Source organism: Paecilomyces variotii (assembly GCF_004022145.1).
Source record: "Paecilomyces variotii strain CBS 101075 chromosome Unknown C8Q69scaffold_2, whole genome shotgun sequence".
Lineage (NCBI taxonomy): Eukaryota > Fungi > Ascomycota > Eurotiomycetes > Eurotiales > Thermoascaceae > Paecilomyces > Paecilomyces variotii.
This window is the reverse complement of record NW_021167141.1, coordinates 1,646,917-1,673,981: the sequence shown is the minus strand read 5'-3', so window position 1 is coordinate 1,673,981 and position 27,065 is coordinate 1,646,917. Positions and strand designations below refer to the sequence as shown.

The 27,065-nt window shown below is 48.6% G+C and overlaps 6 protein-coding genes and 1 non-coding gene across 7 annotated transcripts; 1 reads left to right on the top strand and 6 right to left on the bottom strand.

Moving 5' to 3' along the window:
* Window positions 1-130: 130 nt before the first annotated feature.
* On the top strand, window positions 131-2,282 carry C8Q69DRAFT_151002 (hypothetical protein). The gene is made up of 2 exons (XM_028625543.1): window positions 131-477; window positions 542-2,282. The coding sequence occupies exons 1-2, from the start codon at window positions 324-326 to the stop codon at window positions 2,008-2,010; spliced, it is 1,623 nt and encodes a 540-aa protein (XP_028487464.1). The 5' UTR covers window positions 131-323; the 3' UTR covers window positions 2,011-2,282.
* A 2,864-nt stretch (window positions 2,283-5,146) lies between these two features.
* On the bottom strand, window positions 5,147-5,237 carry C8Q69DRAFT_t25. The gene has a single exon. It is a non-coding gene; the product is annotated as a tRNA-Tyr (tRNA).
* Window positions 5,238-5,879: 642 nt separating this feature from the next.
* C8Q69DRAFT_504474 (putative C2H2 finger domain protein) lies at window positions 5,880-7,555 on the bottom strand (the record flags this gene model as incomplete). Its single annotated transcript, XM_028632596.1, has 3 exons — window positions 5,880-6,669; window positions 6,921-7,459; window positions 7,541-7,555. 3 exons carry the CDS (start codon window positions 7,553-7,555, stop codon window positions 5,880-5,882), a joined length of 1,344 nt encoding a protein of 447 aa, XP_028487463.1.
* Window positions 7,556-12,377: 4,822 nt separating this feature from the next.
* Window positions 12,378-16,232, bottom strand: C8Q69DRAFT_150824 (hypothetical protein). The gene is made up of 5 exons (XM_028625542.1): window positions 16,015-16,232; window positions 15,468-15,966; window positions 15,254-15,382; window positions 14,963-15,188; window positions 12,378-14,909 (listed from the first exon to the last, which is right to left on the bottom strand). The coding sequence occupies exons 1-5, from the start codon at window positions 16,125-16,127 to the stop codon at window positions 12,769-12,771; spliced, it is 3,108 nt and encodes a 1,035-aa protein (XP_028487462.1). The 5' UTR covers window positions 16,128-16,232; the 3' UTR covers window positions 12,378-12,768.
* Window positions 16,233-17,580: 1,348 nt separating this feature from the next.
* C8Q69DRAFT_456850 (putative S-adenosylmethionine-dependent methyltransferase) lies at window positions 17,581-19,193 on the bottom strand. Its single transcript, XM_028629853.1, has 2 exons — window positions 19,061-19,193; window positions 17,581-18,897 (listed from the first exon to the last, which is right to left on the bottom strand). Exons 1-2 carry the CDS (start codon window positions 19,135-19,137, stop codon window positions 17,805-17,807), a joined length of 1,170 nt encoding a protein of 389 aa, XP_028487461.1. The 5' UTR covers window positions 19,138-19,193; the 3' UTR covers window positions 17,581-17,804.
* A 923-nt stretch (window positions 19,194-20,116) lies between these two features.
* Window positions 20,117-24,501, bottom strand: C8Q69DRAFT_397655 (hypothetical protein; the record flags this gene model as incomplete). The annotated part of the gene is given in 4 exon segments (XM_028627786.1): window positions 20,117-21,298; window positions 21,349-21,843; window positions 21,859-21,938; window positions 22,290-24,501. 4 exon segments carry the CDS (start codon window positions 24,499-24,501, stop codon window positions 20,117-20,119), a joined length of 3,969 nt encoding a protein of 1,322 aa, XP_028487460.1.
* A 485-nt stretch (window positions 24,502-24,986) lies between these two features.
* C8Q69DRAFT_150763 (beta-alanine synthase) lies at window positions 24,987-26,741 on the bottom strand. Its single transcript, XM_028625541.1, has 3 exons — window positions 26,355-26,741; window positions 25,984-26,301; window positions 24,987-25,928 (listed from the first exon to the last, which is right to left on the bottom strand). The coding sequence occupies exons 1-3, from the start codon at window positions 26,519-26,521 to the stop codon at window positions 25,097-25,099; spliced, it is 1,317 nt and encodes a 438-aa protein (XP_028487459.1). The 5' UTR covers window positions 26,522-26,741; the 3' UTR covers window positions 24,987-25,096.
* Window positions 26,742-27,065: the final 324 nt, after the last annotated feature.

Genomic DNA, 27,065 nt, shown 5'->3' with positions numbered 1-27,065 from the left:
CGGAGTTCGGTTTCTTTTTTCGTTTTATTATGATTCTCAATCGATAAAAGGAATGGATTCAAGTATCAGTGACTCGAGTTTCTTCTATTGTGTTCCTCCTTTTCTTATGCATCTCGTGAGCCCCTATATATCTGCCCTTCAATTCAGTATGGCATTCCGCATTGCCCCTGATAGTTCTACCTGGGCCTCGAGAAAACGATTCACTTCACCTCGGCGGCCTCCCCCCCTGATGTGTTCCTCATAATGTGTTACTCCTACCCAATCTGGGAAGTTTTTCTTTCAAAACAGTGAATGCTGGCCCCAGCCCCCCCAGCAAGTTCTCGATGTTAAAATACCCCCCTCGTCCCTCTTCCTCCTTCTCTCTCTCCTTCTCTCTCTCCTTCTCCTCATCATCTCATCGAGTCAGCACGCAACGCACACCACAGCATCACAACGACCTGCTCTTACGAGATTTCTCTGTTCTCTGGTTCAATACACGTGAGGATCATCATGATATCTCTCCTTATCCTCGTTTTGACGTCCTTTCTGACTTGTCTCACAGCTGTATTGACCAGAATGTTGTTCCCATTCGTTGGGATCTTCGCCCTTGTGGCCCTCTGGGGCACGTTCCTGCCCGTGCCACTGCTGAGCGATCCCTCAGAGGGTTTCGTGAAGCGACTATCCGGCGCCATGCACGCGACGACCCTGTCAAAAGGGGTCTACGACCTGGCAGAGCTTGTCTCTGCATATGTTCCTCCTGGGTACGGGGAGGCGTATTTCCGCGGAGTCGTCTATGACGGCTCCAAGGAACTGATCGTGACTCCAACCGACGTGGAGACAGGACTCAGCCTGGTTATCCGGCTGGGTAACGACGAGACCGGGGCGTCATCTCGTGGCAACACGAGCTCTGACGAACCACCGGTATCGGGTTCGTCTTTCACCCTGTCGGCGTCTGGTTACTTGGTCTTAGCTGTGGGTTTGGTAGCTGTCGCCTGGGCCCGCTGGACGGGACTTGTTTCCCTTGGTGCTTCCAAACTGGAAGAGGCCCTTGACAACCTGGAGAGTCTTCTCGACTCTTGGTCCTCACCCAAGGTAGCCCACTACCTTGTGGCCGACGGTGTGCCATCTGCGTACGACGCGGTGGTTGCCCTGGTCGAAGGAAATGAGGCCTTGATCTCGGGGGATTCTACCGGGTATCAAGCGGGTACTTCCACCAGCTCTGTGTCTGTTGTTCCCCCAACGAAGCAAGAGTCGTTGGATGTCTGGATTCACCGCAAGGTGATGGAGGCCATCTCTCGTCTCGAGCGACGACGGGCGGTTGCGGCATTCCCAGAGCTGGAATCTTGCACCACTGCGGGCTCGACTGCTACCGCCGATGGCGCCGTCGAGTCCTTCACGACCAAGTCCCTGGACGCATCCGATGTATCTGAGGACGATTCTTGCTTCCGTCTGCCCCGGCAGTGGGCCCTTGTGGTTCGCCGTCCGGAGAATCTGGCGCCAGTGATGGTGTTCCAGTTCGTGTGCGCTCTAGCTGCGAACTGGGAGAGGCATCTTGCCTCTTCAGATCAGCAGACGGCAATTGAGGTCGTCCAAGGGGCAGAAGATGCGCCCGCCCCGGCCAGCCATAGGAACAGACCCAGCCAGATGAAGCGAAAGCGCCAACAAAGGAGGGCACTCAGGGAAAAGCAGGGGAAACTGATCGCGGAGATCGAACAGTCTGCCGCGATGACACCAGCCTCTCCTGTGCCCAGTGCTCCTCCGGCGCGGACGCCGAACCTGGGGCCTGTGATGGCACCTGCGGCGTCTTCTTACTATGGCCCGGGTTATGGGCATTATGGTCCTCGCCCGGCTCCGACTCCGTATTATGCCCCCTACGGAGGACCTCAGACTGGTCCGTATGGTCCAGCTCCGGCTGGTGCCTACGGGCCTGCTCAGGGGCCTCAGTACGGGGCATATTACGGGTACTCGGCGCCGTACAACTGGCAGTACGGACCGTATATGCCTCCAAACGGCCCTTACCGGCGGTACTAGTTCGCTAGTACAGCATCTCGCCTTGCGATTGTCGGTTGGGACCTTGAGCTCTTGTCCCGCCTGGTCATGGACCGGCCTCCGATCTGCTTTGCGCAGACTGTATACAGGTCCGCTGATTGGGTCTGCCCTCTGGCGGAACCTCGCGGGCTTGTCCCTTCAGTTTGTTGCGGGTGGACTCGTGAGGTAGAGAAGTGGCCAGGTCGATGGGCTTCTCAATGTGTCTTCCACGACCTTTGCAGGCTGAGTGCACGTCGATTTGGGTACGCGGAGCAATTTACAGTCACGGAGACCAACGGTTGCCGATGGAGTTCGGGAGTGAGTTGACGTACGGCTCGTAAATGCGGTACGGAGGTGAGTGTCTTCATAATCTGCTTCCAGTATAGAGACAACAGCTGACGGATGTCAACATTTGATCGGTATAGGCCTTTTGTCTTTTGTTGCTTGTTTTCGTCTGCCCTTGTTAGAGGGTCCAAGGTCGCAGCTCCGAGCGACAGGCCGCATTTACGACGATTTCAAGCCTTTCTTCGATAGCGCCAGCAGGTCATGATGTTGAGCGTTGTTCTTTTTCTACTCGATGAATACGGCGCGAAGAAAGGCTCCTGCGATATCACGACGACGGCGATCGATCTTCTATCTGCGTCTTGTCTCCTTGGACGGTGCTCGTTTCCATGCTCGTCCCGGTCAAGGCTATTTCGATCGACTTGTCGTGCTTCGCAGATTTACGGTTCTTCATATTCCTTCTGGACACCACTTTGCCTCAGTCAAGTTGAGCTCTTTTGTCGGTCGGCACGATAACCTGACGGTGCCTTGATTTCGACGATCTCGACTAGCTGAGGTTTCTACATCCTGTTCACTGGCTTCTCAGGATACTTAGCTGAGGTTGACATCGGTACAACGCAACTACCGTAGTCTACGGACTTCTGTACTTGCTTTCATCATTTCACCAACAACCTCCTTGGCGTGTCCATCGAATCTCCTTGTCTACCTTCACCACACTTCGGATTGATTCGATATTAACTTCTTACGACGGTTGCTACGATGATCACGATACTCTGTCATCTTGTCGGCTTCACATCTCTCTCCGACCTTCGCAACCTCGTCAACGAGACATTCGCGTGTTCTCATCACATCATTCAACTCGCTATTGAATATCTCGTCACGAAGAACCACACCTGATTTTTATCATCTGGACTGACTCGGAACACTTCTCTCCTCACCACTGTTCTCTCTTCTGGATTCACACATCACTTTCCGACCTTCTCCTGAGAGGACCATGTTATCGACGCGCATGTACAACGGGCTACTGGCTGCATATCGATACCGACACCCGTTTCACTTCCATTGCCGCCGACATGGTAACGAGTCTTCACGTCCATCACATCTTACGATCACATCATCTACTTGTCGATTCTTTCAAAACGATTCCGAGTTCTTTCACATCTTCTGAGGAACAGACCTCTCGCTCCGCTGTTTCAATACTCGGACACAACAGAATGACGTACGAACGGGCGTCAACGAAACACATTCGCCGCAGTCACGGTATCAACTGCAAAGCCAGAGCAAAAGTCCGAATACGGAATCGACTTCTTGATTCGAGGAAGACCACTCCTCGTGAATAGACAGCTCTTTCTCTCTCACTCTCTCTGGTAAGTACTCGACGCTTACCGCCGGTCGTGCGCGTACACTGACTTTTGCGATTGACATGGCAGACACCTCGCCCCTTCAGACCGTCGAGCAATTTACATTGCCACATACCGTTCAACACATTCCTCTTTACGGCGGTCACACTTTCTTTCTTACCTACCTACATACATACATACATACATACAACAGCCTCCAGACGCACAAACATTTACACACAGCACTGCAGATGCAGATGCATAGCGCGGAGAGCGAACAGGGCACGGCAAACACTTTCAAAAGCCAAACAGAGATCGAGACGTTGACACAATGCCAAACACACGGGCATAACTTGTGCGAGAGATACAATACTGGTGGAGATGTGCAGTACGTACATATGTACAATACTGGTGACGAATTGGGGACGATTATGGATAACGGGATGACAAGTCATGTTTATGACTGATGATTAATGAACGACGAACTGTTCAGTATTGAGATACCCATGGAGTTTATGGAGATGGACTATACCCTGATGACGGAGTTGGTGTCAATTTTTTTCTGTATCGCACATACACATATCGGGATTGGGATTCGGGTTTACTTTACGAGGTTGCTTTTCTTGTACTTTTTTCTTTTCTCATGTCTATGCACCTCGAGGTTGTTTGGTTGGTTGTTTGTTCATATTTCTTCTTCTTCTTATTCATGTATTTTCATTTCATATCATATCACATCACATCGTGCAGAAGTTACATGCACGCACTCAATGCGAATTTTTTTTTATTATCTTTCTATTTGAAACCTGATCGGTTTCTGTTATCTCCCTCCTGCGCCCCGTAGTGGAGGTCTAGTCTATAATCTGCAAAGGGATCTATTCTATCCCGTCTAGTCGTTGATGGCTTACCCTTCTATCTATCTAGGTACTCTACTCTACTCTGCATTACTTTACCCTTCGTCTCTTTGTCATTGGACTCTAGCATGGTTATTTTTTTTTTCCATTCTAGTTGCTCTCGATACTATTAACTCGATAAGCCGGATTGTCGCACTGCCTCCTCCTTCTTTCCTTCCTTTCTTCCTTCCTTTCTCCCTAGTCCTTCTATATAACTCAGCAGTCGTTGCATTATAACTATTATCGCAGAGTTAGCTCTTTACGATATTTCCTTCAGAAACAAGGAAAAGAAAAGAAAAGAAGGAACTGCAACGCACCAAACATGATCCTAAATCTCGACAAATACTTACTTACTTACTTAGTTAGGTCGATGCATATACGAACTTTTTTTTTTTTTCTTATCCCGGGAATGCATATATATAACTCTACTTACCTACACTCCAGACTATACTTAATTCAATTAGCGCAACGAAGGATATATTCTAAAAAAAATACCTAATTTTAACATATTTCTAGGAATTATAAGTGGGAAAAAAAAAAGAAAAAGAAAATTCATAGAATACCATTACGCACGGAAACAAGGTAACTCAGCGGGAGCGAAAAAAAAAAGAGAAAAAAGAAATCCTTTCCCCCGAGCCGGAATCGAGCCGGCGACCTTTCGGTAACAATGGAAAATCCTATTACAGCCGAACGCCATATCCAACTAGACCATCGGGGGTTATTCGGATGATAGGTTAGTTATTACATCGCTAGATAAGATCGTAAAATGACACTGCACTTTAACGAGCGAATGTTGCGCACTATCCACAGCAATCATTTTTACTATCTCTGTATTGAATTAATGGATCATGACTTGATACTCTATTTTTTCAACACTAATATTTTTATAACTTCATGCATTATTACCCTGCAAATTATCCTACTGGTAAGTGTATTTGAAGGACTTGTCGGTTGTTATGTTCATGGCATTGGTTCGTAGGTTACATACAGAGAGAGGTAAGGTTAGTAGATATGCCAAGATGTGGTGTTGCCCACCAAAAAAAGAAGAACACAGAGCCTGATGGTCCTGATCCCGTACAGCCAAGGGCACCAAGGGCCCCAACCAAAGATAAAAAGAAAGAAGAATAGATAATCACTCCTGCGGTCATTTCGACCGACCAAAACACACATGGATATGCCAACACGCACAATCATCATCAAAGATTGCTCAAAAGGACCGCTCAAGCTCGTATACTTTCGTGCAAAATGGGCATTAACCGATGGGTGGGACGACGCGAGGGTTTTCTTGCCCCCTCCCGTTGTGTCTCCACACTTCGTATGAAAAAACAGGCAGTTATAACAGAGGAGCTTGCCACTCTGTTCACTCCTCCATAAGGCCAAAGACCCCGTCATCATCGTCTTCACCATGGTGACGGCTGCCAAAATCAACGTCGGCGTTGCGCCGCTGTCTCGACTCGCGGTGGACATCCTCCATCTTGACATCTCGTTCATCCGAGACCTTGTACGACAGCGACGGGTTCAACGAGAATGATCCATAGATCGTCGAGGCCGAACTGGGCAAAGGCATGGCCGCAGCGGCCGACTGGCTTAGAGGGTTGCTGTGAATGTTCTGGCCGAGGAATCGAGCAGGCAGTGGGGGCACTGGAGGTACATCGGGCGACATGGGCACGGGCCCCGTGCGGGGTGTCCCAAAATTGCACAGACCGATGGCAGCGGCCAGATCCGCCTCATCGTCGTCGTCGCTGCTCCCGGTGTCGGCAGTGGAGGGACGTGTATCGATGCTGGAATGGCGGAAATGCGAGAAGGCGGGCGAATGCAGCGGCGCACTGTCGGCGAAGGAGCTGGACTGGTAGGAGCGCGAGAAGGCGGAGGTGCTGGCGACGCTATAGCGCTTCCCGTAGCCGGCTGGTGTGTCGGGCAACTCTGGCCCGTCCTCGTCCATGGGGGGCGGCGTCGTCTCGGTGGAACTTAGTCCATCGCGGAGTTCGGATGATGTCGCGGGAGAGGCCGATGAGTCCTCCGACTCCATCTCGGTGGTAGGCTCTTGGTTCATGTTGACCAGCACGGTGGCCGCCTCGAGCAATTGGACTTGCTGATGCTTGGAGATGAGGAGTTTCGACGTGAACTGCCATGCTGGGTCATGTTCCCACCTAAGCCAAAACACACAAACTGTCAATCAAAACCAAACCTGGGTATAGACGGGAAGGAAGAGAGGTGAGGAGTGTGAGAGGAGCAAGAATAGTAGTAGTAGTAGTAGTGGTGGTAGTAGTAGTACTAGCAGTAAAGACTACAAGGGATCTGGAGGAGAGATGGGTGACCACGACAAACGACATGGAGGGCGCCGGTATCGATGGGACCCCGTCTCGAGCCGGGTAGCGGGACGATAGGGGGGTATACGCACATATGCTTCGTCAAGCAGCTGCTATGCTTATACCCTTTCCCACAACGTTCGCAGCGGAGTTCGCTGGCAACCCGCTTCCCTTCGCCCCGGTTCAGGTTTGACCCTTCACTGGCGCGTCGGTTCCTGCTCTTGGTGCTGACGGGCTTTGCTCCGGAAGCGCTGCCCTCCGCTGCGGAGTTCTCGTCGATTGCGTTGGGCGAGGTCTTGCGGTCCGAGCCAGCGTTCACGCTCCGCGATAGAGAGGACGACAGGGCGGACGTGGCTCCGAGGGAGCTCGATTCGAGACCCTTGCGGCCAGCGAGACTCCGCCGGTGCGATGCCATCGGAATCGTGACTGGATCACCGCTGTCCTTCATGGTGGCCGCAACGGCCGCAGCGGCATTGGCAGCGGCGGCGGAGGCGATACTCTTCCGACGGGTGACGCGATGGTTGGTATTGACGGCACCCAGCGATATCGAGTGCGCATGCGAATGGTTTCGAGCATTGCTCTGTCGGACGGGGAGGCCCGACTGAGGGAACGGGCGCGATATGGAGGACTCCTGCCAGCAGCACCAATTCCCGCGTCAGCAACGGTCGGGACGGTTCCTCCCAAGATTTCAGTGAAATGCAACGGAAGTTACCTTGAAGGATGCCATTGTGTGCTAGGTCAGGTCTCGCGCTCTCTGCCCCTTTTCAACGACACACAGCCGGAGGAGTTCGGTGGTCGGGGGGAGGGGAGGGGAGAGAGAGAGAGGGAGGGAGAGGGAGAAGAGAGAACGTCCGTCGGGGGTGAAGCGATCCGATTCAGCGGGTGGTGCGAGATAGGCGATGCAGGTGACTTAGACGAGCAATTGCGAGGATCTGGATAGGGAGACGGGGAGCGATGGCGCAACGGCCAGGAGACAGAATGGTTTCTTTGAGCGAACAGGAGAAGAATCGGGAGAGGGAAAGTTGAAATGTAGAAGGGAGCTTTTGCTTTCCTGTTGCCGTAAAAATAGCTCGGGTTTATTGGCAATTTGCGGGGATCCAGGACATCCACGGCTTCGGGAGTCTTTAACTGGCAGGAGGATCTGCGGGGGGGAAGAAGAGAGGAGGCTTGTCGGTGCGGTGCGACCGAGTGGGACGAAAGTTGGTAGCCGGCTAGAGTGTTGCTGGGGATGGATTATAGAGTAGAGTAGAGTAAAATATTGAAGGGATTCTCTCTGTCTTCCTAATATTATTTTTTTTTTGTTCCTTGGGATTTTCTTGGAATGACGAACCCGAAAGCGTTCCTGACTAAAAGGGTGGAAGACAAGAGAAGGAGAACAGGATGGACAGTGGTGGAGCCGATAGGTTAGTTATGTTAGGTTAGGTACCTAAGATAGATAGATTCGGAGGGAATTATTTGAGACTCAGAGACAAGGCAAGACAAGATAGGCGCTAATGATTATTAACTATGGTCACTGTAGATAATAATAAATAAAATAAAATAGAATAAAATACTCAGCCAGCCGAGCAGGATGATAACTACCTAACTACCTACCTAACTAACTCACCAACTAAAATAACCAACTAATTCATCTAATTCATGAACAAATTGTCTCGTCCAGCCGGGGCGGAATTCCAGCTGAAGAGTCGCCAGCCAGTGAGACCGGAATCTGGCCTTTTCTGGCTCTCTCGCTGGTGGAGCGCAATGATGTCGCCGATCCACTGCAACTCCTCTTTTTCGCCCTCGCCGGCCCCATTCTTTAGTGTCTTTTTTTGGATTGATTGAATTCGCTGGTGGAATTGGATCTTATTATTATTATTATCATTGATTAGTTACTGACGGGAGTTAGTTATCATTGTTTAATATTATTAACTAGAGGGCGGACTGGCCACGTCCGGATCCGGATGGGCTGTTCCCCCACCTTGTTCGAGTTCCAGACAGTAAGTGAGTCGTGACTAACTAAATAACTGCGCTGATTCCATTCCGACCTTTTATTCTTATTTTTCGTAGATATGATTATCATTATCTTCAGAATGTTCCCTTGCATGGGCAGGTGATTAATTAATTGCCCGGTGGCTGCTGGACGCCCGTTGGATCGATCCAAGCGCCCCCATTGCATGCAGCGTCTCGCCGTCCCAGCGCTTACACGAGCACCTCAGTCGGTTATCTAGTAGTTATCTAGTTACCCCCCTAGACAGGTACGGAGTAATACCTAGTTGATAATAATAATGAGGACACGTTCCTCTCATTTCAAAATTCATATTCACTAGGCAGTAACTAGTAAATAACTAGTCATGGATAAGGAGATAAATAGTAAGATGAGATCAGACACGGAGATAGATCGATATTAATTCATTCATTCGTTCGTTAGCAATTCCTTGGTTGCCCCCATCGCCTCGTCCCGTATCGCGTCATCGACCCGAGTAATCCCGTTTTCCTCTCCCTTCACCTCTGAAGACTCAACTGACGATGTCTCTGCCGCCAGGAAATCATTTCCCTGTAACTTATCCTGATCATCCACGTTGCCTGACGATCACCCGCTGGCCACCGAAGACCACTTGGCCACGAGAACGCGCGACGGACGGACCAAGTTGGCCGTCCAGGTAACTGGAGTTGCGATCTGGCAGATCTGGACTTTTTTTGTTGTTGTTATTCTTTTTCTCGAACAATAATATCTATCCCATCAGCAGTCCTCGATAGAGTATGAATATAGTCTTATAATATTAATATATTATACTCATAAATAAATAATAATAATCATCCATCTCGTGGCCTCCACGCCTCGTGCTCCACCCGTCACATGGCGACGTCATCCATTCCAACTCAACTCGACATCTGACCAGAAGCACCTGACCTGCGATAATTACCTATTCTTCTTCTTCTCTATGGTACAACATCTTTTCTGGTAGTAATCGCAATCGCAATCGCAATCCCATCCCATGGTTCACCTCTCTCGTTCTAGACAATGCCATAATACGCGAACGGTCGGATGGTCCTCCCGACTGCTGACTAGGCACTGGCAAGTCTAGGCCGGATCCACCCCGGCGGCTGCTTTTCCCCCATGCTCTCTCTCTCTCTGTCTGAGACTCTGAGCCACTGCCGGAATGCAAGCGCTCTGCAACCCACGGCACACCAGCTGAAACAAGAATGTTTTGTGTGTGTGCAACCGCTGCTCGCCAAAACAACGAACTAGGATTCATGTCGAGCATCGCCTCGCGCCCATGAATCATGACACGCACCCGGTGGGGACCAGCCAGACACAGATTCCCGACGTACAGCATGGGCATACCATACTAACTACGCATATCCTGCTGCCTATCCGGTGTAGACAGTAGTGATTAACTGGTAATAGTCTAGTAGTACCGCTTCAGGTAGCACTAGCAGTCGTGGTCAATTGCTTGCTGGACACCTGGCGCTGAGATCTCTGCCATCGAATCAGAGCAGTCCCCTCCAGGGATAATATGGTACATATCTCATCTTCAGAATATGCCCGAGGAGCTTACCATAGGCTCCCCCCGATCGTCAGCGATAGTTAAGCCAACGATCTTCATAACCGCCCCCTGGTCTAGTCTAGCCCTCGTTCGACCCGTGCACAAGCGCCGAAACTATTAATTATTCCAAAGAACTCGTTTCATCTGCTGCTGCCAGCTGGAAATCTGTCCGTCTGTTTCGCGGCGCGAGTGATCCGGGGTAGCTTTGACCCATCTGACGATTCCATGGCGCCATGTTGATTTATCCTATTTGTACTCCGTATTATTTTACTATTTATATTTTATCCAAATGTCGGATGATATGATATCGTTTAGCAATGCTTGGCTCATATAACGACCACACACCTACACACTACGAGAGCGGTCCAAGGGGCACATGCTGGCTGTATGAGATTGGAGGTGCATTTCATTTCCACCAATTGATGACTTGCTCTGTTTCTTCATTTCGTGATGATACCAGCTTACTCCTTTCACTAGTTAGAATACACCGTAGGAAGAATATCCTCTGGGCTGCTCACCGCTTAATATGCACAAGTTGCGGGGGACCACGTAGCTCCTGCTGCATGGTCATCGTCGAGCACGTTCCCCGCAGCCAATCGATCAGAATCACCTGCATCATGTCCTAACTCTGCGAATGAATCGCCAGGGCATAAGCCAGAGGCAACTGAGTTGCCTACACCGCATCCTCGGGGTAGCTATCGATTGCCGGAGTGTAGCTCCGATGCCAGGCATGGTAATTAATCTTCGAGAACCGGTCTGGGGGCTCTTCGATGATTCCGCTAACGGCTCAGATCTCGTTAAGATCTCACGAAGATTAATTACGGATGATCTTCCTGAAGATCTCTATCTCCATCTCCGATGATGACCCAGTGGCATGTGGCGCGTCCCCCACGAGATGGGAGCGCATCTTATTGGATAATAGGAGATCCCTATGCCGGGTGGCTGCACTGGCTGAAGCTCTATGGTACTACATACTATCTAGAGAGAGTATAGAGTGTTTATCGTCAGGATCCAGTCTCAAGTATATTACTGCTCAATATTTACAGGATGTCTGCCTTATACGAACAGCTTAGAAAAGCACAGGCTGAGATCAGCAGTACTGACCGAACATTTCGTTTCATGCCAGCAGTCGTCTCGACTGACTTCTTGATGCCTCGAGATCCAGTAATCTCGGAGATTGACCGGCATACATGTTCATACCATTTCTCAACAGTCGGAAATGAGCCATCATCACCTAGGAATAATAATAATAATAATAATAGCAAACTCCTACCCAAAACCACGGGAAGTCGGGTCCCACTCAACCAAATCAGACCGGAATCGAAGCTACTAGTCCAGACGTCTGTTTCCAAACCCTACCTACCTAACTATCATCATCCTTCGTCTAATTCTACCTATCTACTAGAGACTTGCCCCCCATTCCATTCGCACATTCATTTCTTGCTTCATTAATATTGTCTGACACGAAATCTCAACAATGGATCCAGACAGTTAGTCACTCTTGCTGCCGGCCCGCAAGTAATCCACAAAGGACCATCGCTAGAGTTAGACCTGACTGACGCGGTCTGTCGCTGAAAGACGCGCATGGAACGCCATAGACTAAATTGCGTCATAATTCTCTAGATATCTGGGTACTCTGCAAACAGGAATAATAGTTAAAAGGACTAAATATACTAATATAGCTCCCTTATTCTAGTCTAGAGTACTTTAGTCGACGATCCACCTGTCCCACTTACTCGGTAGTTTGTCCGGGGAAAAATCTTCTAGGTCAATTTCTACTCTTTTTTTTCTTTTCTGTTCTGTTCTTATTATTATGTCATGACCCACTACTGGCTAGTTAAATTTGATGCTAAACGGAAAGTTTTAGTATATCTACGATAGTTGTAAACATGCAAATGGTGCAAACATGCCAGATTCGGATCGTCGAAATAAGTAGAGGCAGAAATTAGACACAACAATATTACGTTCCCAATAAATAATGTGGGAGAGTACTTACTACTAGTTAGTTAGTTATTGTATGTTGAAACGAATTACTATTAAAAGCATCTCTTTTTCTAAACTAACACGTTGACGCTATCTTGACAATATTGAACAGAGCAATTGTAAAAATCTATGGCATATTCTCCTCGTTTTCAGGGCTTCTATCTATCTCTCAACCGCATTCCACCCTCGCTGTCACAGGTCAGAGCTGAAAGTGGATTTGATTCATGTTGCCATCTCGGAGTACTTAAGAGATCACACACATTGTCTACATCACCAACCTGCACAACCGCGCGCAAAGGAATGATTATCATCGTTCCTCACAGGAGCGAAACGGGGATTGAAATTACCACGATTACTACCTATGTAAAAGTAGCTCTTCCGACAGGGAGTAGTATTCTACCACATCAATGTGGTTTCCCCAGACGGCCTATCCGATCGATTGATGCAATTGGTCCGTCATGTGTTGAAACGTTTTTGTTCCTTCGGATCGAACCTCACGGAGCAACTCACTCCTAAGCTCTGGCTTATTCTGTGCGCTCGTCATTAGCCGCCGGATCAGGGGCGTGCATCCTGCACCGACAGCCATATACAAGAGCTCGTTTCCCCATTGTTCCTGGACCAATTTATCAGATATGTGATCGACGAGGTCGAATACAAGATCCCAATTATGGTTGTGCCGTGATAGGACGGGGTCAGACCATCTTCTTATGACAAGGTCAAAAAACTCCAGAGTTTGCAGTTGAGGGCCGATTTTAGCATTCAGGAAGAGTAGCCCGAGTCTTGATACGTCGCCCCATAGGAAAATCTGGTCAGCGGCCCCCATAGCCGGGTTTCGAAGATACTTGTCCGTGTCAAAGTCCGAATTCTCAAGCATGTCGCGTAGCATGGCTTCTGATCCATAGAGCGAAGTGATGCTGAGGGGATCATACAACCTGCTGTCAAATTCGAATCTAGCCGTGATCACGCAGTCTGGGCGAGGATTCTGTTGGATCCAATTGCGAAGTCGAGTCGAGCCCGCGTGGCATAGATCCTCGATACTTGCTAAGCTTGGAAGCGGGTTGACTGTGCTGGCGCCGTAATGCTCTAGCCAATAGCACGCTGCGTAGGCGAAGAACTCACCAAAGCCACGCTCAGCTGGATCGTAGCGAGTCATATTTTCTTCCCACGACTGCCACGTGCAATATGGATCGTAATCGGCCGGTTCGTCATCATCGTTGAACAGGTCAAATTCTTGAGGTAGCTCTGCGATTGCCACTTGCTCCTCGGAGAACAGGTCTTTCTTGCCAATATCATCCAGGAGAAGATATCTGATGCAAATATCCAATACCAGTGCCTCTAGACTCGAACCAACCTTGTCAGTTTCTGTCAAGGCGGGACCCATAAGACTACAAGTCCATTCTTTGATAATAAACTCCTTCACCGATTGGTGTACGAGCCGAACCTGGCGCTTCTTCAGGTCACTGAAATCGACGCGAGCGATGAATGGATGAATAAGGCTCATAACCCTTTGATGATCTACCAGCTCAGCAAGAGCGTCAATGGTGGTAGTGCGTGGAGCTGCGCCCAAAGTAGCGGCCCAGGCGAGCTCCAGTATACTAAGAGGCCTGTGTGTGCCGGCGAGCAGTTTCAGAGCTGTACTGGCAAGCTCTATATTTTCGGGATCATTGGAAGTGCAACGAGAAAACAGCGTCACGTAGAGCTCTGAGAGCTGTTTAGGCAAGGGTATTTTTTCCAGAAAGCCACGCATCGGATCGAGTGCTTTGATTTTGCGGACTTCGATAAGCTCGACGATCATCTTCGTCCATATAGCGCTTCCTTGCGCTAAGCGAGATAGTCTCTCTATGACGAGTGCCTTGACATTTGCTGATAGATAAAACAATTGCCTTTGAACTGTCGTCTCAACGATAATGGCATCTCGCTGAGCGTCAGAGCCTAGTTCGATTCTAGCCATGCCGTCCAGCTGCTCCAAGATCTCTTCCTCAGGACGGGAAGACAGTATAGTTTTGAATCCCGGAATCTTTTGCGATAAAGTTTTCAATAACCTGAGAAGAGTATTTCGAGATGCGCTGTGAAACTCATCCAGACCGTCGATAATGACAAAGACTGGACGATCAATTCCGTCCACAAGCCCCTCCAGGAACTCTTCTAGCTTCTTGATGCTTGTTGCTGGATCGAATATACCAGAAGCCTGAGCCTGCTTGTACCACTGGAAGAAGGGCTTTTTCAGGCCCGGGAGCTGCTCGAGCAGGGATAGAACCAGAGCAGAGACTATGTAGATAGCCTTACCTGTCTCGTCATCCCGGCAATAGTAATAGCATATCTTGGGCTGAGGTAGCTGATGCTGATTTCTTCGACTCAGCTCGTCTATGAGAAATGCCATAGAGACAGTCTTTCCGCTGCCCATATCGCCCAGGATCACCAGCTGCTGAGAATCGGGGGCGAGATACCAGTTAATGAAGTTGGTATTTTTCAGCAAGAATTCACAAGCCTGATCATCTCGAAGATCCTGCAGGTACGAATGGTATTGAGTCTGGCGGCTCATCTTGTCACCACCTAGCCATCTGGAAACTGGGCCGGATAAGAATGTATGTAGCGCATTTCATAGGTGTGTGGAAACTTACTTTCATGATCGTAGAGCATGGATTTGATGTCCTCCACGACCTCCCATGTTGCTTTTTGCACAAGGTTTCGGAGAATATCTGAATACTTTATGAAGTCTTGGATGATGTTTGGAAGGCGGTCAGTCTCCAAGATCATTTTCATTATCAATCTCGCTCCTTTTCTGGTCAATATGTCATATGCAGCTTGATAGAACTCCAAGATCTTTTGGTACACCAGTACGAGTGCCTGCAAATTGTTAGGAAAGGCGTCGAGAAAAGCCAGTATATGTATGTATGTATATTTAGGTATACCTTGTGAATATCTTTCCTACCCGTTTTCTGGCCGAGCGTGTCACAGTCGTCAATGTAGGAAAGTCGCTGTAGCATTTCCGCAATTTGCTGCGCGAAGTCCACATCAGCAGTTGCGATGCTGATAGCAATCTACACACAGACAACGAGTCAGCACTTCTGGTATAAATGGCCTGCGCTGAAAAAAGAAATGATTTTGTTTATGGATCGAACTCACCGCAGTCACACTTCTGACCACACCAACAACTGTCGTTGCAGTTGGTTCAATGCTTGCCAGCGGACTTGCCAGATCCAACGCTAGCTTGAATCTCTCAAGAGGTACTTGTAAAGAATGCAAGAACCTCACACCCCTCAAGAAAGTGGACTCCTGGCTTACATCTTTCTCAGTCTCTTCGAGTTTTCTGAATAGCTGTGCGACGTTCTTTCCCTGTAAAATAGCAATGTCTATGTCCTCTCCAAGATTCTCAACTGCCTCACGATATGCTGCACTCCAAAGGTCTGAAGACACAATAACGTCGCCATTGTCGCCCGAAAGAGTCGACTGGTTGGGATTCAAGGTCCGTTCAAGACTGCTCCGATGGTGAGAGCTCTGACTGGCTTGAACTTGACCCTCATCATTCACAGTGTTGGCTGACTCCCGATGGCCATCACCCGCTTCTTCGTTGAGAGACAACAAGCCGGCAGTGCGTGCCTCGGACTGCGAAGATGATCTTGGACTTCTTATCTGATTAGCACCGCTTCACTGATGGGGCCGTGATACCTACTTGGTCGTAAGACTTGGTCTTGTTTGGGTGTCCTGTGGTAAGCCAACACGTGAATCTCGAAAGCGATTGAATCGTTGGCGCAGCCTATTGCGGAACGTATTTGAATGCGCCATAACGACAGTGAGCCAAGCTTGATCTTTTCGAGACTAAAGCAGTGGACTAAGTACAAGCGTTGCTAGTGAGCCTTCCTTGTATACACTCTCATTGAAAGACACTCCTACATATAGGAAGAATTCAGTTGGAAAGAAAGTAAGCGGCTAATGTTGAATTACTGTACCAGTGCAACTCTTGCTGTACGCCTCGTGTTGAATCCGGCGTCGCCATATGCAAGTATCTCTAAACCCCCTAAGTAAAACGGCCCAGCTCTCGCCTCCTTTTCTAAACCGCCCCCAAGTCACATGCCACTTTCGACTACGCATTGGCGCATCTGTAACTGAGAGGAGAGAGAGAGAGAGAGAGAGAGACAGACAGAAAAAAAGAAAGAAAGAAAAAAAGAAATCAACCCCACCGCCGAGCGCTGCCAGACACAGCATCAACGCAGCTGTTTTATTCCTCTTTGAAAACCCGAGGGAATCAGAACTAATAGTCTTGAAAACCATCGTCGAGTCCCACGCGCCAACGCAAAGGCATCCAGAAAGTAAATAGAAACAGCCCGTTTCATCTGGGGAGGAGATGGCGACAACGAGCCATTATTGAGAGCGCCCCGTAGAACCCGATGATTTGGTATATGCCGAGGAACTATGGCTTTGGGTGCTTTGACTCGCTGACTGTGAGTTGGCCGAACGGTCGCCAGCTGCTTGAGCGCGAGAGGCAAAGCCTTTCGAGGACATGTCGCCACCACTTTTGGCCTATTATTCACAGAATTAGCCTGGATGTGAAGCTCAGCTGAAGCGTAACGGGTACCTGGGAGGACTGGATCCTCGCTGAATCGGACTTGGTCATCTCGTTCGGCATTTTGATAATCTTTGTATTATCGAAGAAATATTCTGAAAGGCTTTTTGGGCTAAGTAATGCTGATATTTCTATGTCTCGTGGATAGTCCCAGTTTATGAGGTAGTATAAGAGAAGTTGCCGGAATGCGATGCTACTTAAATATGGAATTATCTAGGCATCTGTGGCTCACCCATACATAACTCTTGTCAGGCAATGATGCAGGCAATGTCGTCAGCTCATATTCTCGGCGTACAAAGCAACCGTGTCGGATTCCAGATCTCTGTATGAAGCCGAGCTGCACCTGTTTGCTATGTAGCTATCTGAGACAACGGATATGCAGCTATACCTACTACCATCGCTCAACTCCGTGATCCAAAGCTCAACAAAATGCTAGGTGCAGGCATCCGTTTGCAATTATCCGATGGAACCTACTAGATGACTAGGATCTAGATTCTTTGTATGCGAGGACCCCCTAGAACTAGATTCAGGCAAGCAAGCGAGCGAGCAGCAAGCAGCTATCAATTGCCCATGCTTCCGTGCCCCATTCAACATTCGACATACAGCGCTGCCAATGCATCAATAAGGGAAATTCTATCCTCTTGTAGTAATTGTATTTGCGATTGTTCAAATAGGTGGGCCGGAAATGCCGAAGAAGTCCTTAATATTAATTGTATTTCTTGCTATATTGAAAATAAACAATAGGCTTAGGTCCTAAACATTCTCTTCTTCCTCTCTGTTAAGTTAGCTCATCCCGAGTTTGATCTACAGCAAAACTTTTTGAATCATGTCACACGAAGTAAATGCTCTAGACATGATGGAAATCCCGGGTTTCTTTTTTTCTTTATACGCTTCATGCATCAAGCCTTCCCACATCTCCTTCTAAAACAAACCGTGCATACTCCTTGTCCTTCGTGCCCTCCGAACTGAAACCTCGGATACTCCACTCTTCCCCAAACGTACAGACCATCTTCCCCATTCTCGTCCTTTGCCTCTTCGCCTGTGCGACCGGTAAACCACTGTATGAGCTCCTCCTCCGTCCAATTGCAGCTCGTCACAACCAGGAATCCACCTTTGCGGACCAGCCGCGTCGCAATGTCCGGGTACCGCTCACATACTCGTCTCTGGACAATCTTGCCAGAGCCCTTGCCCCCTTCGTCGACGACTTCATCCGAGAGTGACACGGCATCGAAAGTCCCCTTGTCGAGAACGATGTCAAACCCGCCTTTCTCATAGGGAAACCAATCCAGACCTTTTCCGCCTTGCGCTTTCTTTTCCTCTTTCGTCAGGGGATCCGTCGAGCCCAGAATATCCCATTCCTCGAAACGAATCTCGGTGCTCTCTTCTTCATCAGGGACAGGGATCGCCTCCGTAGCGCTCTCATTATCCGCTACGACGACATCATCCTCTTCCTCATCCGGTTCCGGCGGTTGCACTGCATCAGACGTGTAGGACTCTTCATCGGTATCATCGTAATCATCCGACTCATACGCCGAATGGATCTTCAACCGCTGCAGTTCCCGCGCCAATTCCACGCTTCGCGGCGAGTAATCCACACCGACCATCAAGCCCTTGAACCCGCCACGTTTCCGCAATAGCGCCAACATGCTCCCATTCCCAGTGCCCAGATCCAGAATACTAGGCTGCTCCGTCGTCTTGTCAAGTCCTTTCTTCTTATTCGTCGCGGACGTGCTGCTTCGCGGTAGGGTGTTGCGTGGCGAGAGCGGGAATTTCGCAGATGTCAGGAACTTGAGGACTTTCTCGGGGGCGTTGTGTTCGGAAAACCAGGATGTACCGGGGTCGTCGTCATCGTCGACTTCCTCCTCTTCATCGTCAGAATCATTATTGCCCTGGGCTTTCTGGGTGATGTATTCGGGAGTAGGAGTTATGTGTGCGCCCGGTTTGCGCTTCGAGGAGATGTGGGAGAGGCTGCGGTCATAGAAGGTTTCCCAGCTAGAGTATCCAATGGACGAGTTAGTTTATTTAATTTTTTTTTGGTAGAAAATAATATATTCTAATTTCTGAAAGGCGAAATCGATATCGCAGAAATTGAGGGGTCGCATAGCGGGGTACCGGGGAAGAAAAAAAGAGAATAAAAATCACGACCGATACTTACTATTCCTTCGTCCCCAATTCACTCGGGGATAAAAGCTGAGGATGACTCTCCTCCGTCTGAGGATTTTCCGATGCCATTGCGGTAGTTGTTTTCCTGTATGATTGCTTTTCCCCTTCTCTCGTGGATGGAGAAGTGGTTCCTGACGCAAAATGCTAACTCTGGCGCTAACATAAGAGCAGTGACGTCTAGCGCATAACTAACTAAGTACCTATCGGAGCTTATCTGCAACTAAAAAGAAAAACGCAATGAAAAGAAAAAAGTGACATTTTAGAATATCTTTTTGACCACGATGAAATTTAACTTTTTGAATAGATATCTGGTGAAATTAGATCATGAAGAATATGGAAGTGAATGAAATTCAAAAAACGAATGAAGGATGAATGCAGGATAAGAGAATTTCAGTGGGAAAAGGATGAAATTCACGGTTAGGATTTTTGAATTTCAAAAAGTGAAATTCTGGGATATCTTTTTAACCACCATGAATTATAACTATTTGAGTAGTTTTCTAGTGAGATTAGATTATGAAGAATATAGAAGTGAATGAAATCCAAAAATTGATCGCAGGGTTAACGCAGGATAAGAAAATGTCAGTGGAGAAATGCTGAAATTCCCCTGTAGGATTTTTGAATTTCAAAAATGAAATTCTGGAATAACTTTTTAACCACCATGAAATTCGGGAATTTGAATGATTTATGAGTGAAATGAGACTGGGAATACTTTGGAATCGATTGAAATTCAGGAATCGAATGTAGGGTTAATATGTGGGAGAAGGAATTGTCGTTGAAATTCCGACATTTCGACATTTTGAATTTCACCTTTCCGCCGTCGACTCGCCGAGGGACGAACGCACGGACGACGGAAAGGAGTACGACAGCCATAGATCTAACCTGTATGGGAAAAGACAATTTTAACGACTGATCGGTTCATTAATATTAGTTACATTGATATCTATATTTTATTTATATGCGCTATGGTACAGAGTTTCATTCTCATAGACAAGAAATATTCAGTGGTCCGCCAGGATTTGTAGATTAGGTACTATGATGAATGGTAACCTTATGAGCTCGTCAAGGACCGTTGGGACGGCAGAACTGCATTTCGCAACATGCTTGATGCAATCGGATCTAGACCCCAGTCTCCTTCCCACTGAGGCATACGAGATCCATCTTTGAAATGCTCCGCTAAATGGTCTACGCGCGAACTCCATGTGGGCAACGTGCACTTGCAAAACCCACAGCGGCTCTGGATATCCGCGCCCGTGCCGCGCCAGGCATCCAGATCAGGAACGGGGCTTTTCGTGCATCCATGGAATTTGCGGAGATGTTGCCACAGGTGGTCTCTTCGACTGAACGATCGCTCGGCTACTGGCTTTGCAGCACAGGTATGGAAATCATGTTCTTCCCAGTGGGTAGGAGGAGGGAATGGGATCTCGCAGAAAGGGCATTCGCGTGGTTCAGATTCCGTAAGCTGTTGAATATGGCTGAGATCCAGTGCGCAGATCCACGAATCGAGTGGAAGGTGGACGCTCTTTTCATGCCGAGACCAATCATGTTTCTTCTTGAATGTTCGTGTGCAGAACGTGCATTGATATCGACCGTCGTCTCCTGCAGGAACCTGTCTGGGCCGTCTTTGCCGTGGCCGTGTCCTTTTGGGAAGCAGCGGAAACGGCAACTCTCCGTCTCCTGCGGAGTGGTATGCTGAAGAAACGCTATCGGATGTTTCCGATGCTCTGCTTTCGAAGCTTGAGGCGGAAGAAGCTAGATGTGACGAGGCTTCATCAAAATCGAACAGATCCTCCATAGATCCATCCATCGGGAGAATATCAGAAGGGGCGTCAGTCTCCATTGCAGCCGAGGCAATGGCATTCTGAATAACAGATTGAGAGACAGGTTCATCTTCTGGAGGTGACGCTCGCCAACGATCCAGAGGAGTCATCGTCGATAATGTACTGGTAATCATGGGTGACCCCGAACGGAAACGAGAGACTGATGGAAGCGTTGATGAACGGAGCTGTTGTTTCTGGCGCCGCCGTGCATTGGCAAACCAAGTCGAAATTCTTCTCTGTGAAAAACCGGTCTCTTGTGACAGGTGCGATTTTTGCTCTTCCGTGGGATACGGATATTCCTGGTGTTGATAGAACCATTCCCTGAGAATTCGGGCACCTTTTCTCACAAAATGTTTAGAGTCTTTGCGCGCCTTATTATTGACATTGTCGAACGGAAGCTCTGGCGTGTTATTCTAAATTTCATGGTTAGATCATTTCTCGCTATAGAATGTTGCTCACTCACTCCATCTTCGACTTCCGGCAAGCCATGGAGATGGCCTAATACTGGAAACTGAGTCTCAAATTGTGATGGGTGGCGTTTCTCGCCTCGTGCTAAACTGCACTCCCGGAAGAGGGCTACACAGCTGGAGCAGGCCATGGTTGGGTTTGGATTGGCCTCTGTGGTCCGAATAATGAGACATTGCAATCGATACTTGCGGCAGTGGGCACAGGGCACAGGAGGATGATACGAGCCCTCTAGCCATTGAGATACATTTACCAGACTCTCCTGGGATAGAGGTAACGGAGAAGTCCCGACTGAAGGCATGGGAGGAGCGTCACTTACCAATGGTAAGGGCTGGAAAGGTCCCTGACTTTGTTCTGTTTGGGGTAGAACCACTCCGTTCTGATCAGTACTATCTGAATAGTACTGATCGAAATTGTATAAAATGTTAGGATCAACTGAATCCTCCAGATGAGGAGGGTCGAAGGGAAATGGCGGATCCATTACCACCCGATCCTACGGAGAACCAACAAAGATACAGAAAAAAGCCGTGGAAATTTGATAGAATTTGAGATCATAAAGATCATAAAGCCGGCGAAGGATCAGTTGGTCTGGTATCTGATGTAGAATTATTGCTCGACGACAGGTACTTTTGCAGACCATTGACTCATGTGACCTAACCCGAACAAGTTAGCCCACTCTCAATCCATGCAACATCGACTGGATGATCTGAGATCATTTATTCACGAAAAGTCAAGAGAAATTACAAAAATCTTCGATTTCTGAGAAGTCTCTTATGTACAGGTTTTATCATCTAACTGTCATTCTTCCAGCCATATATAACATTGCACAATTACCCGCACTTGATGGTTGATGGATCATCTATCTCCACGATGTCATCGAAGTCTAACAGCAGAATTCTTCTACTAATTGTATAAACACCTTCTCCATTTCCTGGAGACTCTCCACCTCAACCCATTCCTCTTTACTGTGTAGGCCTTCACCGACAGGACCATATACAATTGATGGGATCCCAGCTTCGCTGAGTAAGGCTGCATCGCACCAAAACGGAACGCTTTGAACCTCTGGTCGTCTTCCCAAAACCCTGGACGCGCAGGCCACAAGCTGTTCTGTAAAAGGATGACTAGCAGCAAGTTTCTGTGGGGGACGGGATAATTTGATGCGAGGTTCAGCGAATCGAAACCGAGCATTCTCCTGTGAGATGCCTCTCAGTATTTCAGTGATGTCGTGCAAGATAGACTGTTCGGTTTGAGACGGGATTGTACGAAATTCGATCGTGAGCGTGCATAGTCCCGGATAGGAAGATGGCTCTTCGCCGCCTCTGATCAGGGCGCAATGCAGTGTTGCTTGTCCCAAGACATCGTCGACAGGCAATTGGCGCTGGTACTCTTCTAGAGCTCGTAGAAACCATCCTGTATGGAGGATAGCATCCTCGCCTTTTGAAGGATCCGATCCATGAGCAGCAACTCCAAGGATGTCGACCTCTACCCACAAAAAGCCTTTATGTGCGGTTGCAATGACACCCCTCGTGGGTTCTGGAATGACCGCCGCGTCAGCACGCCAACCAGCTGCCAGGATGTCTCTTGTTCCTTGGGAAGCATCTTCTTCGTCCGAAACAGCAGCGACAATCATGTCGCCCCGAAGGGTACTTCCGCCAGTCTTGATAGTGGCTAAGGCGGCGAGCGCTGCAGACAAGCCACCCTTCATATCAAGACTACCTCTCCCAAACACAACCTGTTTGCCATTTTTGGTTCCCAAAGATCCTGACAGAGGATCCGTTTCGTAGCTGGACAGGCTGACTGTATCGAGATGACCGTTGAACATCAATGATTTTCCTCCTCCAGCGCCGCGCAGGATCCCTATAATTGACGGTCGACCAGGGACAGTCTCAACCCGGTGATACTCAATATCACGATGGCGGAGCCATGCAACCAGATAGTCAACAATCTGATTCTCACCCACTCCGTCCGCCAAGGACAATGTAGGGTTCGAAGAGTTTATCTGTGTGAGAACTTGAGTCAAGCTCACAGCATCATCCACAGATACGTCGCGTACGGCCGGATAGTCCCTTTTACCCTCAGTGCTGAGAAGAACCACAACCGAGCCTTCGTTCAGAAGCGACGTAGCTTCACCCGATGCAGCAAGATGCCGCAACGCAGCCAATGACGCGCCCCCACAGGGACCAGCAGGAACCGATCGTGAAGAAAGATACTGCACCGCGGAATGGCTCTCGTAGCATGATACAGTAACAGAAGCGTCAACGAAGCGCTGCAAGTATGGCCATGCAATAGATGAAACAGTCCCGCAGTTCATACCATCCATAATTGTTGAGGATGTCTGTAATGTCACCTGTTTTCCGGCATCTAGACTCGATATCAGACATGGTGCAGAGTCAGGCTCGACAGTGACAACCGAAACAGGTGGGTTTTGGGCCTTGCAGTATCTCGACACAGCATGTGCTAAGCTACCAACACCCACAGGAGTAACCACCACACTGCTACGCAGCCCGAGCTCTCCCAGCTGTTCTTCAATTTCAACCATCATGGTCGAATATCCCTCAACAATCCATGCAGGGACATCCTCGTACCCCTCAAATGCTGTGTCCTGAATTAACAATGCACCGCTGGTATTCTGTGTGTGGCTTGATGCCTCTTGCACGGCTCTATCATAATCTCCTTGCACGACGACGACTTGAGCGCCCTGCGCAGCAATAAGAGAACGTGTTTTTTCGTCCATATGATCCGGGACGAAAATAATACTAATAATGCCCAACAATTGCGCCATGTACGCGACAGCACGCCCATGGTTTCCCTCCGTTGCTGCCACGAGAGTAATAGCGCTGTCTTTAGCTTGCTTCGCGACTTCATTCAAGTCAACTGTCGATGACAATCCCAGATACGACGTGACAGCACGAAAGCATCCCCATGATGCACCCAGAACTTTGAAGGATGGCAAGGTAAATCGATTACTTTCATCTTTGACGTAGACAGCGCGGACACCTAGTTCTGTCGCGAGACCAGGGAGCGATACGAGCGATGTAGGCGCATAGTTAGGAAGCGATCGATGAAATTGCCTCGGACTGTCGCTTCGTGCAGCACTGTAGCGCTCATGTGCCGCTGCGGGATTGAAGTAAATTGGTCGTCGGGACGGCATGTTGAATGTTTTGCGATGCAGGCGTACCGCATGGGCAATTGATCACAAGAAGTGTTTCTAGATCGACGATATCAGCATGTTCTTTGTACCCCTGAGTAAGTACTCACCTGCGACTTCATTTGACCAGAATTTTTGAGGACCACAAAGCGCCTTCCGACGACATCGCCTACTATAAAGAAGGTGGGGAACTCACATACCTGAGTGAACTATAAAAATAACTAAAAATCGCTTCGAATGTGTAGCTCATGACGAAAGTTGTGATCGCTGATAAGATTCCTGGCGCCTTCTCTAGACATCGGCAATGTCCGCTCATCCATTCAGTCGTCTCTCCTTGAATCTTGCCTGATAGCCTAGTTGAAAATATAGCTAAAGCCATTAATACTAGAATCGTTTTTTCTTCTTTCTAATTTTTTATGTGGAACTACAACATTTTGTTGCGGAATGATCGAGTAAATAATTATACAAATCTAAGATTTCTCTGCATTTTGCGCCCGGAACTTATCATAGTGCACAACTGATTCAAGCAAAGCTTGAGCACCAAGAGCACTGTTTACGTTAAAATCTGAGCTCATACAGAAACTATCAGGGGAGATACTCACCAATCTTCCGGCGTACAATACTCAGTCGGATGGTGACTAACACCATCCCGACAAGGAACAAAGATCATTGCTGATGGGCAATGCCTGCTGGTGTTGACACTATCATGGCCTGCGCCACTGGTCATGAGCATCGATTTTTCAGGTCCGACAAGGGATTCTGCAGCTGCTTGAATAGAAGCTATACAGTTCCGATCGAATTGCACGGCCGGAGAGTCTGTATCTAGTGTCCATTCAAACGATACGCCTTTTCCATCCTGGGACGCAATGGTAGAGAATGCTTCAAGACATTCCTTCTGAACAGCATGTACAGTGCTATCCTGTGGGTGCCGGATATCAATAGTGAAAGTCACCTCGGAGGCAACTGTATTGGTAGATGCATTTGATGGCACCTTAATAATACCAGTTGAGGCCAATGCATTGTGCCGCTTTGCGATATCGTTGGAAGCGGCTATCATCCTAGAGGCGGCAAGTAATGGATCCTGGCGAGCGCTCAAGGGAGTCGTCCCGGTGTGTGCATCTTTTCCTTTGACAGTCAAGGTCAGCCATCGGTATCCTTGGGCTCCCTGAACGATACCAATTGATCGACCAGTCTCTTGAAGAATAGGCCCCTGTTCAATATGCAATTCAAAGTGAGCACCAAGTGGGTATCCTGACTTTGGATCGCTCGAGCAGGCGATATCGCCCAAGTAGCCATGTCTCTCGAGTTCGGATCGAAGAGTCACGCTCTGATCGTGAATATCGCGCAGGTCCCAAGCGTCTTGGATCGGAATGATGCCTGCCCAAACACCAGAAGAGCACATGGACTTTGGAAATCGAGCCCCTTCCTCACTAAAAGTGGTTCAGCAATTAGCTCAACAGGAATGAAATGACAAACAATACGCACTTAGTCCAGTTCACAACTCCTACATCGTAGTAAGTCTCGAAGTTGTTCTCTTTCATCGTTCGCAAAACCTCAATTGCCCCCACCACACCTAGAATACCATCATACCGGCCTCCACGAGGCTGGGTGTCGAGATGACTCCCCATAGCAGTCATTGGTGCTGGGGACCTCAGCCGGCCAGATCGCCGTGCGAACATATTTCCCATTTGGTCTACGGAGAGGGAACATCCTAGATTCTGCACTTCATTGGCAAACCAGCGTCGAATGCGTGCGTCGTCATCATTGAGGGTCAGACGTGCCATACCCGTCTCCTTTGGATCACTAGGATCTCATCGTATTAGAAAGGTCAACTTGAAAAGGAGGTGGCCGCATACTCTCCATATCGATGGGCTTCACCCCATTTGCATGTCTCATGTAACGTTTCCCAAAGTCTCTCGGCATTTATTTTCAGGCCTGATGGCCCTTGAGGCCGAGTAACGGTAGCGAACTTCCTGGAGGCATTGAAGCGCAAAGCACGTGTGGCAACCTTCGTTCCACGCATGATGGAAACAGGTAACGCTGATGCCAAATTCCTTCAACACAACTCAGTTAGAGAATAATAGACCTAGGATACCCAAGATTATCTATATATCCTGAAATCCATGTGTCAATTTGCAAAATACTGCATAGCGACGCCTTCTGAGAACATGTAACTATCGGCGGGTACCAGTGGAGCAAGGTTAGGGCAAAATATTCTTTAGTGAGCACGGAACTGTCAGGTCTCAGTGGTGATAATTGAAGATTGGCCAAAGGAGAGTGGATAGGAAATAAAAGGAAATAAAATAATAGTATGTAAGAGGAATGGGAGCAGTGACCGTTCTTCACCGTAAAACGAGCGCCTTCTGGAACATCTCCATACAAAGCTAAACTCTATCCGGATTTACGACACGGCCAAGTCTAACCATATCATTCCTTCGAGCTTGCAGTAAGGGTCGGTCTTATTCTATCCATCCCTCGTAAAATAAGATCTGCACGAGTAATAGGGATGTGCCCTCCTCCCAATGCTGGCCGGAGTGATGCGTACGGCTTTAGCCATCTTGTAGAGA

Excerpts from the sequence above, each read along its gene's own strand:
- C8Q69DRAFT_456850 (XM_028629853.1), bottom strand. The coding sequence starts at position 19,137 with ATGGCATCGGAAAATCCTCAGACGGAGGAGAGTCATCCTCAGCTTTTA. Across the intron at positions 18,898-19,060 it reads GAATTGGGGACGAAGGAATA|CTGGGAAACCTTCTATGACC; the intron begins GTAAGTATCGGT and ends TGGATACTCTAG.
- C8Q69DRAFT_151002 (XM_028625543.1), top strand. The coding sequence starts at position 324 with ATGTTAAAATACCCCCCTCGTCCCTCTTCCTCCTTCTCTCTCTCCTTC. Across the intron at positions 478-541 it reads TGTTCTCTGGTTCAATACAC|CTGTATTGACCAGAATGTTG; the intron begins GTGAGGATCATC and ends CTTGTCTCACAG.
- C8Q69DRAFT_150824 (XM_028625542.1), bottom strand. The coding sequence starts at position 16,127 with ATGGCGCATTCAAATACGTTCCGCAATAGGCTGCGCCAACGATTCAAT. Across the intron at positions 15,967-16,014 it reads AGACCAAGTCTTACGACCAA|TCCAAGATCATCTTCGCAGT; the intron begins GTAGGTATCACG and ends TCAGATAAGAAG. Across the intron at positions 14,910-14,962 it reads CATGCTCTACGATCATGAAA|TTTCCAGATGGCTAGGTGGT; the intron begins GTAAGTTTCCAC and ends TATCCGGCCCAG.
- C8Q69DRAFT_150763 (XM_028625541.1), bottom strand. The coding sequence starts at position 26,521 with ATGCGTGGAACGAAGGTTGCCACACGTGCTTTGCGCTTCAATGCCTCC. Across the intron at positions 26,302-26,354 it reads GAAGCCCATCGATATGGAGA|TGATCCAAAGGAGACGGGTA; the intron begins GTATGCGGCCAC and ends ATGAGATCCTAG. Across the intron at positions 25,929-25,983 it reads GGAGTTGTGAACTGGACTAA|TGAGGAAGGGGCTCGATTTC; the intron begins GTGCGTATTGTT and ends AACCACTTTTAG.